We start from the raw sequence: 14,872 nt of genomic DNA on the forward strand, positions 1-14,872 counted from the left end.
CATGAATGTAGTGCCACTTTGTGACTGTGCATATTTGTCTTTTTTCAAATTTATGCATTCTGCTTTTTTGATTATTGATATGTTTTTTTAAATACAATGAAAAATGCTACTGATGCCTCAAATGTCCCCCTTGGGATTAATAAAGTATCTCATTTTATCTTATTTGATCTTATCTCTTATTCAGTAGGACTACACAGGATTGTCTCTGTCATATTACATATGACATATGCCATATACAAAGAAAGCACATTAACAGAGCAATGACGGATTAACAACAACTTCTTATCTGCAATATTAATTAATTTATTGAGTTTGATGGACACAAACCCCCCAAAAATGCATTACCAAAACAAAATATGTTGAGTGCTTTCAGGGACAAGGGGCTAAATATACAGTATATGAATGGCTAAGTGTGGAAAACATGTGTTTTATTGAAAAAGGTTACTACATTTTGACAACCAGGGTGGGTGTTATGTTTATCGTTCTCACAGTACATACTACACAAGTGGATTTGCTCATTCTATCCAGTGATGCAGTGAGCATTTGCTCACTGTAAAAAAAAAAATCCACTATATTTTTCATTATTTTATTTTATTTTACCTTTATTTAATCAGACAAATCCCACTGAGATCGCAGATCTATTTTGCAAGGGAGGTCTGGGCCTGAAGGCAGCCTAGCATGCATGTTTTTGGTCTGTGGGAGGAAACCGGAGTACACGGAGAAAACCCACACAAGCACGAGAAGAACATGCAAACTCTACACAGAAAGACAGCAGGTCCAACCTGGGATTGAACCCAGAACCTTCTTTTTGTGAGGCAACAGTGCTAACCACTGATCCTTTGTGCTGCCAATTGCATTGTTATTCTTATAACCAACACTCTAATTTCATTAAGAAAGTGCACAAGTAAACGCACCTCCAACAAAATGATCAAAGCACATTCTGCATCGATTGATGTTTGTAGTTGATAGGTCTGCTTTTCCAAGACTGATCGCTTCAGTTTATGAGTTTGTTCTTCTTAGTTTGTCATGACAGGGATTCTGAGGTGACTTTTTTAAAATTAGCTCTTTTTGATGTATTTGACCAGCTGAAAATTACACAAAAGTTGACCTTTTTGGTTGTATCAAGTCCAGTCACTCTTTATTGTATTTTCCCTTTCACTTGTGCATATTCAAAGGAACTTATCTTCCAGTATGGCAGCTAGACTGCACACGCAGGCTGTAGAGTTGTCTACTGTGTGACCTTATGACGTGGAATGTCTCCTTCAAAACTAATTTTGTGTATTATGTTCAGTATTTCTTTAATGTCAGCAATTATGTAACTAGAAGACATTTCACCAATGCGTGTACCGTAAAAATTTAACAAGCAGGTAAAACTGTAATTTCATAAGACAAGTTATACAACTTTGAATGACTGCTCACAGTACCTCCATGGGGCATCAGTCATTACCTACATGTCAAAAAACAACTTTAAATGATTGAAGTGATCTAATGAATTGGCTGACCTTGCCCTTCTTGTGGTTCAGAGCTGGAGGCATGAAGTGATGCAGTAGGTGGGTGACTCTCAGCCTGGGTGAGGGAGCACTGATAAATGGCAGCCTGTTCCCAATCACCTCAATCCAAGGGATAAGCTCAATATTGCATTGACTGGTCTCACTGATGGCGGTCACATCTCCTTTAGCCTCCAGGAGCACCAGGATCTGCTGCATCCAGATGCTCCCTGTCAAACAGAGGATGTTTGTTATTCTCAGAGCAGTTTGAATGGAAACAACTCTCCTTTTCTTCCTGTGTGCAAGTGTTCAAATTACTGTGGGAGTGTTTTCACAGCACATACTGTTCCAGCAGGTCACCAAATCCTCTGATCATTGTTAAATCAGCTTAGGAAGCACTAAGGGCCTGAGACTAGAGTTGCATTCAGGCCTAATAAATCTCACCCGGCCCGAACCAAGCCCGTAGTCCCCCCCCCCCAACCCAGGCTCCACCCAGACTGAATGGATAATATCGGTAATTAGAGGGCCGAACCTGAAAAAAATAAACTGACTTTTTTTTATTAAGCTTTTACTGCTTTTTGTAAGCAAATCAGTATGACAAGATAGTTTTAAAAATGTAAAGAAAGGAAGATATAAGATTTATTTTTATTAACATGTCACCAAATGAATATTAACATTCAAAATGAATAGCCTAAAAAAAATCAACTCTAAAGATAGGCTATTATACAGATGAACAAAAATTTTTTTAGAGCGAAATATTTGGAAAAATATAGAACAAGTATAGTGGAACAACTATTTTAATTTAGATATAAAAGAAAGCCGTGCAAAATTAAGCTGAGTCATGCTGTCGCGGATGACAGAGCAATTTAACATTCACCCGCACAAAACCACAGAATAAAACTGGTGCATGCATGAAAAATAAATTGAAAAGGCCTACATTCTACAACAGTGCTTATGCTAATACTTTAATGAACAAAATATCTATAACAAATAACAGACAGTGGGTAAAGATAAACAAAAAATCTATAACAAATAACAGACAGTGGGTAAAGATGGATGGATGGAAAATAACATCTGTAAACTAATATTGCACAATCTTGAATTGCAACAATAATGGGAGTGATAAAGAACAATAAAAATTATTTAAAAAATATATTAATAAGAATTGCACAAACATGAACTAAATAAAAAGAGCATATATCCAGCTGGCTCAGTTTGTGCCGGGTCGTCAGCCTCGTTTCTTCAGCTATGAACCTGCAAAATAATTAGACCCAATTTGCATAAATATAAAATTAGAAATATATTTAAAAAGCTGTCAAGAAGTTATTGTGTGTTCTTCTACTTAGTCTACATGGTTTGTCATGTAAAAACAATATTGCGCTAGAGAGCAGTCCTCTGCTGTGCGGCCAGCTGAGAGCAGCACGGACCTGAGTGAGTGTGCACCTGACATGCATCAGCACTGCAGGTGTCATCAATTTAAGTTTGTTAAAATTAGGCCACAGAAAAAGTGCAGCTCCGCAGACAGAAAGGAGCGGGTTCACTCAAAATATGCGCCATGTAAACGGCTCCTAAGTCGTGGATAATGATTCTGCGCTCCAGTACTTCTGCATGTGGCACACAAACGCGAGTCTGTACATGTGTGAGGACTGGCAGTGTTGCTTCAATTTCTCAGAGGCAAACAAGGTTGATAGTGGGATATTTGTCACCCTCCAGTTCTCTGTGTATGTAACTAGAAGACATTTCACCAATGCGTGTACCGTAAAAACGGTTCTAGAAATGTGATTATAAAGCCCAACATGTTGGAGGAGACGTTGTCCATGCGCTCCTGCTCCCCACGCCATCTTCTCACACAGCTCATTGTAACGTCTTGCACTGACTTGAGACAGTGCTGAATCTTGTCTCGTCCATCTGAGTACAGTCTTTAAGAGCTGTGCAGATAGACCAGATTGTTTTCTTTAATGCACAAGAGCTTTGCACAGCCACGATGGTCTCAACATTTCTGGAGCATTTTGTGCGTCAGGGTCCAGAATCCAGACCTCAGACTTTGCACCATTTTTAGATTTTCTTTTATACTCTTTTGCTCCATTATGTCACTTAATTGTGTGCGGGTCAAGTGTTAATCCCCCTCAGATGTGTTATAAGAGGTGCAAAGCAGGGCGGGCGGGGCCATGCATAATTGTTGCACAGTGCTGCTCTCTTTTCACAGTCTGATTAACTTCTGCACTCTGTTTTATTTATTTACATTCCTCATCAGTAAACTTACTGTTACTACCTCCTCCTTTAAGTAGACTAACACAGTGTTGTATTGTTCAACATTATTTAGTTTGATTTCTGCTGTATGATTCATAAAACCACATCAAAGCCCAGAGTGGCCCAGCCCGCCCATTAATCACATTATAACAACCCAGCCCAGCCCTAATCTTGGTCGGTCTGGGCTGGGTTTCGGATTCAGGTTATAAATGACAGCTCTACCTGGGACACTCATCTGGAAACACTGTAATCAGTCTGGCTACTTTTTCTGGGCTGTGAACAGAAGTCATGTGCAGTACATTCAGCTCAAGTGTCATTGTGCAAGAGAGAAAAACCTCCCTTGCCCCTCATATGATTATCAGCATGTGAGTGAGAATATAAAAAGGACTGTATGAAGAGAAAGTAGAACAGATCTATGGTTCTCAAATGTTTCTGGTGTCAATTGACAATATAAAAATTGCAGACTCATGACCCAAACTATTTCTCAAATATACAAAGATAACTAAAAAGACAATCAGCAAAGGGGCAGGGTATAAATTACATTTGTGTGTTTAAGATGTGTTTAACTAGGGAGCACAAGCCAGTGTATCTCTTGTGCCGGTCCCACGCCTGGGTAAATGGTGAAGGTCATTACTGTTGTTGTGAAGAAGAGAAAAAGAGTAAAATCAGAGAAGAAAACCAAATGGTGGAAGCTGAAGAAGGAAGAATGTTGTGAGAAATTCAGAGAGGAGCTGTTAAAGGCTCTGGGTGGTAAGAAAGAGCTTCCAGATGACTGGACTACTACAGCAACAGTAATTAGAGAGACAAGTAGGAAGGTACTTGGTGTGTCATCTGGACAGAATCGATGATAAGGAAACCTGGTGGTGGAATAGTGAAGTGCAGGAAGATATTCAAAGAAGGAGATTAGCAAAGAAGAAATATGACAGTGAGAGGACTGAAGAGAGGAGACAGGAATATAAGGAGATGGGATGTAGAGCAAAGAGGGAGGTAGAAAAGGCAAAGCATAAGGCATATGAAAAGTTGTATGGGAGGCTGGACACTAAAGAGGGCGAGAAGGACTTGTCAGAGACAGAGGGATCAGGCCACAAATAGTGTGCAGCAGGTTAGGCTTGTTAAATATAAGACTGGTAATGTTCAAACAAGTGAGGAGAGTGTTATGGGAAGATGGAAGGAGTACTTTGAGGAGCTAGTGAATGAAGAGAATGAAAGAGAAAGAAGAGTAGAGGCCATAAAAACTGTGGACCAGGAAGTGGGAAAGCTTAGTGAGGGTGAAGTCCAGAAAGCTGTTGAATATTTCTTATCTAGACCGGTCCTATGGTTTTGATCTGCTCAGAGACGGGATTATAATGAAATTATGACCCGGTTCTGACTGGGTCATACTGCTGACTGGGCCAGCAACTCTAAGAGAGTCTCCCTGGGATTTCAATATCAGTCAAGGAATAGAGTTTAATCTGCTTGCCACATCACATAGAAAGGCTTTTGAAGCACCGTCTCATATTTCCTAACACATCAGAACCACATAAGATCCATTGAGATCGCACTTAGTCACGCCCCCTCATACACTGACAGGTTGAGCTCCCCTTCTGCGAAGGAGGAGTCTAGGACCCTATAAATGAGTAATGACACGGGACATTGGGACTCTTCTGGATTTGTGAACACGCCACAGACCTGAGAGACCAGCGCTGTAAAACTAACCTTTTCCTGCCTTGATTTTAATACAAATGGTAAAACTGAATTGACGTTTCCTTGATTTATTGATAATATGAGTTGCCACTTCTGAGGGAGATTCGAGCTGGGTGGAAAAGATGTGGGCTGGAGGTGGTTTCTGGGTCCGGTGACCCGCAGCCTGCTCCTGTCTTTAACAGTTGTTGCCGAAACCCGGTCTCCTGTCTTTAGAAGTGGTAGCTGCTCGTTTCTCATTGTTTAATGGTGACACAGCGGCACGTGACCAAGTCGGAGCAGACTGTTTCTAGCCAGCTTTTTACATGAGGTAAGCAGAAAACCTGTTAAATCAAATTTCTGTGTGTCCCTTAAGGACTTCATGCTGCTCTGTTTTCGGTCTGGTGCACGCAGTTTAGTGAACTAAAAGGCAGTAGAACATTACAGTATAATACTGATTTTGTGAGTGTATTTATCGGACATAACAATTTATATACGTGATGGTTTTTTTTGACTGGGCGCACGGGGAGCGAGCCAGAAGCGTTAGCAACAATGCTAACCGGAAGTGGTCTGCGAGCGTTATAAACATGCGAAACGTTAATTTTGCTCTAAAATTTATCTTCGTCCAGTTGATTTAAATGCCTGTATATAGATTGTTGTTTGTTTATTTAAGAGACACAGAGGATACAATGTGGCTGACGGTTTAGAGCCCCACGTAAAAACTGTGACGTCATTTTTGCTGACGGTAGAATCTTTACGAGAAATGTGCTCAGTCCGAAAGACGTTCCGGGTGTAATTACCTGTCGCTGTTTGTTAGAAATGCGTTAAAACTTGGACATCTGGACAGTGTCAAGAGGTGGGTCATGTGACAACTTTGAAGAAAACTCTACTGGGTTTTTGGGTGCCTGTGGGGAGAAATTGCTACCTCCTCGAAAGAAAGTGATGACCTCAGGTTTCTGTTTATTATAGCCTTCTTAGGTCTGTAGTAAAGGAAAACGTTGGTTACGTACGGTAACCCCAGATTCTATGAATATAGGCGTTTCCCTTTAAGGCTGTCGCTGATGGGTTTTATCCCATTATGTGAAGCATTACACTGAAAAGTTTAGTCCACGCCCACCTGCTGTGTGGGCCCCACCTGGTCCGTATAAGTTGCGTTAAGAGCGGGTAATCGGCTCCCAAATAGCTTTTTTCTTCAGCCATTTAGGAGCCAGTGAGGCTCGACGCTTAAAGGGCTACGCCTATATTCATAAAATCTGGGGTTACAGTACGTAACCAACGTTCTATTTCATATAGGCTTCGCCCTTTAAGGCTGTCGCTGATGGGTTAAGGGCAAAGCGGATGTTGTCCTCACCTCACTGGGTCCATTCGAACACCGTATGAAGCAGAAGCTTGCCCAAAAAACATCTTGTCACTCATCTCCCCATGCACGTAATTACGCATTGCATAATTATGTGTACCATGCACAAACGCATGCTGTGTAACTATGCGTTCTGAAATGCATGAACGCCCCGGAAAACTTTCAACTGGGAGGGAAGATGTTGAAAAAGGGGGGCCATGAACCAACGGATACAGCTGAACAGTATGAACAGATTAATAATAACAAGTGAACTGATTATAATCAAATAAACTGGTAACAATAGTCATGAACTGATTAGTGACAATAGAACCAAAATAACAGTCACAACTTGCGACTGATAACATCTCACACTGTAAAGCATGTAGTCAGATGTGAGCTTAAACGGGGTTCCATGAAAACAATAATATTCATTCTGTTAGAGCATTGAAGACAGAATGTGTCATGGAACGAACTGTCACATCACGTAAATAGAAACGAATAAATGAGCAGGGTGTTGACCACGCGGCCGCAGTGCAAATGTCCTGCATTGTCATATCATTTATGCAAAGCAGTCCAAGATGCAATACCCCTGGTCGAGTGTGCTCTGAGGTTGACAGGAGGCTCTAAATCTGATGCTCTGTAGGCCTCAGAAATGGCCTCACACAGCCAGTGTGACAGACGCTGGGTGGATAACGTGCGACCTGCAGATGCATCTCTATAATGCACAAACAAATGTTGAGTTTGACGCATTGCAACTGTATGTGCTATGTAACACGTCAATGCCCGCACCAGACAGAGAAGATGGAAAGATGCTTCTTCTTCTGATTTGTAGGGGGGAGGGAAAAACCCTTCCAACGATATCGCTCTTGATTTAAAAGAGCTCGTGATGTTTTTAGGCATAAAAGCTGGGTTTGGTCTTAGATCAGCTGAGCTGCCGTCAGCCTGAATTCTGAGACATGACGGAGTGACAGAGAGGGCAGATAAATCACTCACTCTCTTAGCGGATGTCAAAGCCAGCAGCAGGGCTGTTTTAAGAGACAATAATTTAATCGGAACCTGATTCTGGCTCAAATGGAGCTTTGATCAGGGCCCGCAGGATCAGCGTTAAATCCCACTGTGGAACAAGTGGGCGTGAAACAGGCCTGCGTCTTTGTACACCTTTTAAAAAACGCTTTATCGGTGGATGATTAAAAGCTGTTCTGTCTCCGAACCCTTCGTGACAGGAAGAGATAGCTGCAGTGTACGTTTTAATCGTGCTGAACGCCAAATTTCTGTCCATCAGCTGCTGCAGAAAAGACAGCACATTGCCTAGTGGACATGAGGTGGCCTCTACACTTTTCTCTGTACACCAGCGCTGAAAAGCTTTCCACTTTGACGTGTACAGCGCTGTGGTAGATGCAGCACGTGAATCTTGGATTGTGCGCACTACATCTTGCGGGAGACCCATCCTCTCTAAGCGGATCCACTCAGCGGCCAGACCCACAGGTGCTAGCCTATTTCTGGGTAACTCCTGATCGCTCCTCCCGCCTGGAGGAGAGTGTCCTCCCTCCACGGCAGTTTCCACGGGCGCCCCGATAGCAGGCAATGTAGGACTGGGAACCATGGTACGTTCACATGCTCTGGGGCCACCAGGAGAGTTGTCAATCCCTCCTCCTGAACTTGGTTCAAGAACCGTAAAATCAGAGGGGGTGGGGGAAATGAGTAAAGAAGCGTTTTGGGCCATGGGCTGTGAGCAAACGCATCCACCCCAGTGGTGGTTCGTCCCACGGGCTCAGAGAAAACCATAGTTGACACTGAGTGTTTTCTTGTGTCGCAAACAGGTCCACAGCTGCTTTGCCAAATTTCTGCCACGTCTGAGCCATCAGATCTGGATGAAGAGTCCAGTCCCCATGACGTGGACCGCCCCTGGACATCACATCTGCCCCTTTGTTCAGAACACAGGGGATGTACACTGCTCTGATGGAGAGCAGATTTTGTTGTGCCCAGCACAGTATTTTTTGCACATTGTGTAACATCTGGGCTGAGCGCACACACCCCTGCCGGTTTATGTACGCAGCAGTCACCTTATTGTCTGTGTGAATCAAAACATGTTGATTCTGTAGCACAGGAGCAAAGTGTTGAATCACGTTCAAAACCATGCAACACTCCAAAACATTTATGTGGGCTGATGTGCGATGGGGCCACAATACTCCTACAGCTTGAGATAGGCCTGTCCCCCCCAACCTGACAGTGACGCGTCTGTGAAGACTGACACGTGTGACGTGGGTCTGCTGACGGGGACTCCCTCCGACAGAACCAGGGTGTTTTCCAAGTGTTGGAGGTCTGCTCTCAATGAGGGAGGAACAGTGATCATCCGTCTCTTTTGTTTTATTGGATCCACATGCAGACGCGCAAACCACATCTGGAGGCGTCTCATGTGTAATAAACCCAGTGGGACCACTGTGTGAGCTGACGACATCGTTCCTAACAGCTTCATGACGGAAACAGCTGTTACCACTCTGCCAGGTCTTACGTGGTGGAGCTTGTCTTTTAGAGTGTCGATTCTTGTTTGTGATAAACGAGCCCGCATGGTGGTTGAGTTTAGCTCCACTCCCAGATAAACAATCGTCTGGGCCAGGAGAATCGAGCTTTTCTTCCAATTTATGGCGAAGCCCAGATTTAACAGGTGTGATGTCAACACCTGAGCCTGCATCGCTGCTTCCTGTCTGGAGCGTGACAGCAGCAGCAGGTCGTCCAGGTAAAACAAGACTCTCATCCCTGCTCTGTGTAACGGTTGCAGGGCCGTCTCCACACACTTTGAGAACGTACGAGGTGCGAGGGAATACCCGAATGGAAGCCTGTTGTACTGATACTTCATCCCTTGAAAGGAGAAGCGCATAAATTTTCTGTGTTTTGGGATGATCGGTATGTGAAAGTAGGCGTCTTTCAGGTCGATGGAAACAAACCAGTCATTTCTCTGGATGTTGTCCAACAGCTGTCTGATTGTCAACTTGTGAAACGGTCTGTCCATGATCGCCTTGTTGAAAACTGACAGATCCAAAATGGGTCTTGTTCCTCCAGTACGTTTGGGAACCAGGAAGTAACATGAGTAAAACCCCGTGATTTCCTCTCTGTTGGGAACTCTGGAGATCACCTCTTTTACCAGAAGTTCTTGGACTTGTGCATTTAGGAATGAGATTTGGTCTGGTGAAGACAGGACCGTCTCTAAAATTCCTCCAAACGGAGGGGGTCGGGTTGCAAATTGCAGCGTGTAACTTCTGCTCAACAACCTGGTCATCCATCTGTCTGGCGAGCATGTTTTTAGCCACTCCGCGTAACGTTCATGGAGTGGACGCGTGTTTAAGTGATGCGTCATGTTTTGTACGGATGTCATCCAGTCCACCGCCTCGACCGCCGTTATGTGTCGCGGGAATGTGTTCCGCATGACCCAAGGTGAAACTTCCTCGAAAGGGCTCTGAACGCGCCTGTGTGCTACGTTCAGACCGCGGGTCCACCTTCATTTCTAGGTGGACCGGTGTGTGTTGAGGAGAAGCGTGTGACAACTGATGATGCCGCGGGGGCGTGCGTATGACGCCACTGTGGTGAAGCGTGTGTCGCTCCTGCTGCGAGCTGGGTCCTGCGTTTGGCTCGCTTTGCGATCTTGCATCATGAGCGGGCAATCGCTGAGAAGCGGTGAGCGCAACTTCATCTACGCCGTGCCGTTTGAGTGAAGGCTGCGAGCCCCGTGGGAGCACGCGTTTTCTTTGGTTGGACGTGAGCTGATCTCGCTGGGGGCGAGATTCGTCACTGGATTTGCTCAGCTGTCTCACGCTTATGCTGACGTGAGCGGCCGAGCGCTGAGGGGTTGTGAGTGAAGGCTGCCCGTGCCGTGGAGGCATGTGTTTGCTTCGGTGCGGCGCATGTCGCGGGTCGCTGTCGCTGAGAGCAAGGTTCTACACTGGACCCATCCTGCGGTTCCACATTTATGCCGATGTGAGCCGGTGAACGCCGGGGAGCTGTGTGTGTACCATCATCAGCGCAACACCGTTTGGGTGAAGGCTGTTTGCGTTGTGCGAGTGCACATTTGACACAGCTTGGGTGAGGATTGTGCAGCTTGGGCTGAAAACGAGTTATTTTGCTTACCACTGTTGTGTCATGTGAGCGTCTCGTCTTGTTTTGGAGCAACGGTGATTTTGAAAAACCTTTATTTAAGGACACCGGCTCGTTTTGTGTGGAGGATGTGTGTGTAACCGCTGTGAGTTCATCCAAGCTTACAGACTAGCTAAAAGCAGACACTTTGATCATTGAATGATGTTTTATTTCAACGTTTGTGTCACTTTTACACACAACCTCTGCAGACCGTCATTTTTTTAACCTTTTCCCCGTGAGCTCTGCGATTTGTTGGCCCAGGGCACTGCCTGCTGGCGATCTCTGGGGAAACGCTGAACTGCTGGTTGCCGGGATGAAGAGGGCTGGTCTCTGACGGGTGGGGCTGGTGGTGGAACTGAGCAAGATGATGCCACCATGGCCGTGGAATGTCATTGCTTCTGCCTCTGCTCATGACAATCTCTCCAGCGGGCCGGGGAGCGGGATGAGCTGCGCGGCTTGATGAGGTGGCGCACGGTCTCCGACACCTCCTCCGACTTTTTGGAGTTCTCCAACATGGCCTTGAAACTGCTCCCAAACAGTGCGTCCGCCATGATGGGGCCCTCCATCAGGTCTCTGTACAGCTTCTCCGGCAGAGAGGGGGATTGACGGAGCCAGGTGGATCGCTGAATCATCGTCATCCACGCTGCAATTCTGGACAGGCAGACCGCAGAAGAGGCGCACATGTTGAGGATGGTGTCAGACGCCTTGCAGAGGGAGCTCCTGGACTCCTCAGGCAGATCTGCGGCCTCCAGCCTCTTGGACATGCTGTATGCTAACAGCGCCTTGTTGTTGTTAGCTGCGGCTGCCTGAAATGCACATTGATGAGATTGGAGAGCATGGACACCTTCTGGTTGTGTTTCCCAGGAGGGACGGGACGCTGCTCCAACCTGGACAGTTTCGCTCCGAAGGTTTCCGCAAGTCTTGGCTCAAGGGGGGGTACCAAGGGAAAGTTCCGCTCGGTGAACCCCTCCACTCTGGTGATGGGAGCGAAAGTGGAGATGGGTGCTCTCAATTTACCAGGATCCGCCACAGCCTCGTTCCAATACGACGTCACCGCTGGAAACCGAGGCCGGATGGGATCAGGACGGCGAGCCGGAGTGGAGCCAAACCTTCCCGCTAAATCATCCGATCTGGGCAGGGGGCGGGAGGGAACGGAAAATCCCTTCATGTCAGCAGCTTCCTGGATAATGTCAGGCAACTCCGATAGGAGGGCACCGATGACAGGGAGCGATGTGGCCGTTGAGGTGGGAAAGCCCGGAGGGGTTGAGCATCCACTCGGCCCCCCTCGTTCCAAAACTACGCTCTCCAGGAGGGAGCGAGCATCGGGGCTGCTGCTGATGTCGCCTGTCCCAGAGGAACCATCCGATTCGCTCCGAGAGCCGGCGTCAAAGAAGTCGATCGCATCATCCAGCGAACAATCTCCCGCCATGGACAGGCAGTCCTTGATGTTAGCCTTAAACAAGGCTGCTCTCCTCTGCCTTTCCTCCGGAGGAAGGTCGTCACAGAGGCGGCAGGAGGAAGCACGGGCGACGTGGCGGGGACCCAGGAATCCCTCGCAGGTATCGTGCCGGTCAAAGCTGAGCAAGTAACCAGTCTTGCAGGATGGACACAAGCTGATGGTGTTGGAGCTTGACATCTTGTAGAAGGTCAGTGCTATTAGCTTGCTGAAGAAAATTGGGAGCCGATTACCTGCTCTTAACGTAACTTATATGGACCGGGTGGGGCCCACATAGCAGGTGGGCGTGGACTATTTTCAGTGTAATGCTTCGCATAACGGGATAAAACCCATCAGCGACAGCCTTAAAGTGCGAAGCCTATATGAAATAGAACAGACTGGTCAGCAGTGCATCCCCGAGCGACGTAGCTATTATTATATATATATATTTTTTATACATTTTTATTCTTGTCTATTTTCGGTCAGGGCTGTGCTTCTGATACAGCAGAATCCTTAAAATACACATAAATTTGGATGATTCCTAGAAAGAATCTATAAGAAGAATGTTCCCTAGAAAGAACCTAGAAGAGGTACCTAAGAAATTATGGAGTGTTGCTATGGTTAACATAGGGATAATTAGAAATCTTTAGAACAGGTAGAGAGGGACAGATAGAGATTATTTTCATGGTCAAAGGAGAGTAAAATGTTTTTGTTGGATTAGGGTTTTGCAGATGAGGATATGGATTTATTGAAAACAGGGACAGATAGCTTTTTAGAATAAGGCAGTGATGGAAATATGTTTTTATATGTTGAGGGACAGACAAGAACCTTAGTTAGGCAGGAATAGGGAAATATAACATTGTAAATGTCATGTATATTTGTTGCATGAATGATGTTGGAATGTGAGTGTCTGCTGTATGAATGATAGTGTATGTTTGTTAATGTATAACTGATATGGGTTACTTTACAGATATTGATAAGATTGAAAACTCATAACTTTAGCAGCCATCTAGTACAAGGTCACTTAATGACAGAAAATGTACACAGACTTATTGTCATGATCGGCTCCGTGTGTGGGACCCAAAGTGCAGGAAGACGAATGAAGCTCCAGTAAATAAGTAAAATAGTTTATTAATTAAATAAGCAAAACAAAATGCTGTCGGGGCAGCAAACATACTTTAGGAGGACACACAGGAGAGACAGGTCATGAAGCCTTAGGACAAGGACAATCCAGAGACACTGACAAGACACCAAGAGGCTGAATATATACAGACACTAACAAGGTGAAATGAGTGACACCTGCGGTGATTAGAATTAGACACAGGTGCAACAGTGCTGGAACACAGGAGGAGAAAAGCTGAGGGGTGACAGGCAAACATCTGAAATTGAACCAACCAGGGTAAAAGTATTTGGGGAATATTGTGATAAATGCATTAGTAGATTAGAAACGGCTATAATGACTTATTTCTATAAAAGTTAAGTGTCCTTGACAGAGAATCTTCTTTGTATATTAGTTATTTAACAAAAGTATTAAACTTAAAAGACAAACAGTGATAAATCCAAGGTGCAGACTGAAAATAATTAAATAAAAATACACTAGTGATATAAAACAATTCTTATGAGAGTCCCTTAGAGACAGAAGGATGATTTAAGACGGGGGAAACTATTCCAGATTAGAGAAAACATTTTAAATGATTAATGAGGAGGAGAAATTATCTAACTTGATATGAGTATGTTATTTGAACAATCGAGTAAACAAAAAAAAAAAAAAAGAATGTTATAGTATAATGATATGATAAATAAGATTGACATATCTAATAAGTATTAGACATATGATTATTTTATTATTAACCTTGTGGTGTCCACAAAATCAGGGATAACTGTAATGTTTGTGCCTTTTTAAAAATCTGTAGAATAAGAGAGTTTGCTGGCCGTCATGACATGAACGGTCATGATTTAACCTTGCATTATTAGATTGGATACTGATACTGTAAATGCTCCATATTCCCGTTACTAAAGCTGTTTACTTGTGTTTCTGATTTTATAATGTTTATCTTCAATTTGACTTGTTTTGTTATTGACATACATGTGTAATGATCAATGCTCTGAAATTTCACCTGAGATAAAATGCTGAGGTGTTTCTTATTTTTATTAAATAAAATTGCAGGGTCTGTTGGGGGTGATGACAGCTCTCATCTGGACTCAGGAGAGGAGAAGAGTAGACAATAATATTTAAACATTTGAATTATTCATTAAAAGTTACATAAATAAATAACGTGTAATATTCAGGTTAAGCAACACTGATTCATGCGAGGGTTGGTAATGGAGCTGTGTAAGATTTTTATTTTTTATTTCAGGTAATAAAACTATTAATCATTTTATTCCTCCCGCAGACAAAACACATGCATGTTAGGTTTTGTGGCGCAGGGCCTCCTTAGCAAAGTTAGGCCTCCTTTGCTGGGACGTCTGGTGACCTAAAAGGTATTTGCCTGGTTAAATAGAAGTCACGTTCAAACACACACATATTCATACACACACACACACACACACACACACACACACACACACACACACACA

General features: G+C 44.2%; 1 protein-coding gene across 1 annotated transcript in view; it reads right to left on the reverse strand.

Annotated features, from left to right (window-relative positions):
- LOC119410424 (amine sulfotransferase-like) overlaps positions 1 to 14,872 on the reverse strand; it is a 96,580-nt gene that overhangs the window by 77,392 nt on the left and 4,316 nt on the right. The window contains exon 2 of the mRNA XM_037677336.1: positions 1,503 to 1,717. Coding sequence (XP_037533264.1) covers positions 1,503 to 1,717 — 215 coding nt within the window. The remainder of the gene's footprint in view (positions 1 to 1,502; positions 1,718 to 14,872) is intronic.

The sequence above is a fragment of the Nematolebias whitei genome, chromosome 5 (genome assembly GCF_014905685.2).
Source record: "Nematolebias whitei isolate Nwh7 chromosome 5, NemWhi1, whole genome shotgun sequence".
Classification (NCBI taxonomy): domain Eukaryota; kingdom Metazoa; phylum Chordata; class Actinopteri; order Cyprinodontiformes; family Rivulidae; genus Nematolebias; species Nematolebias whitei.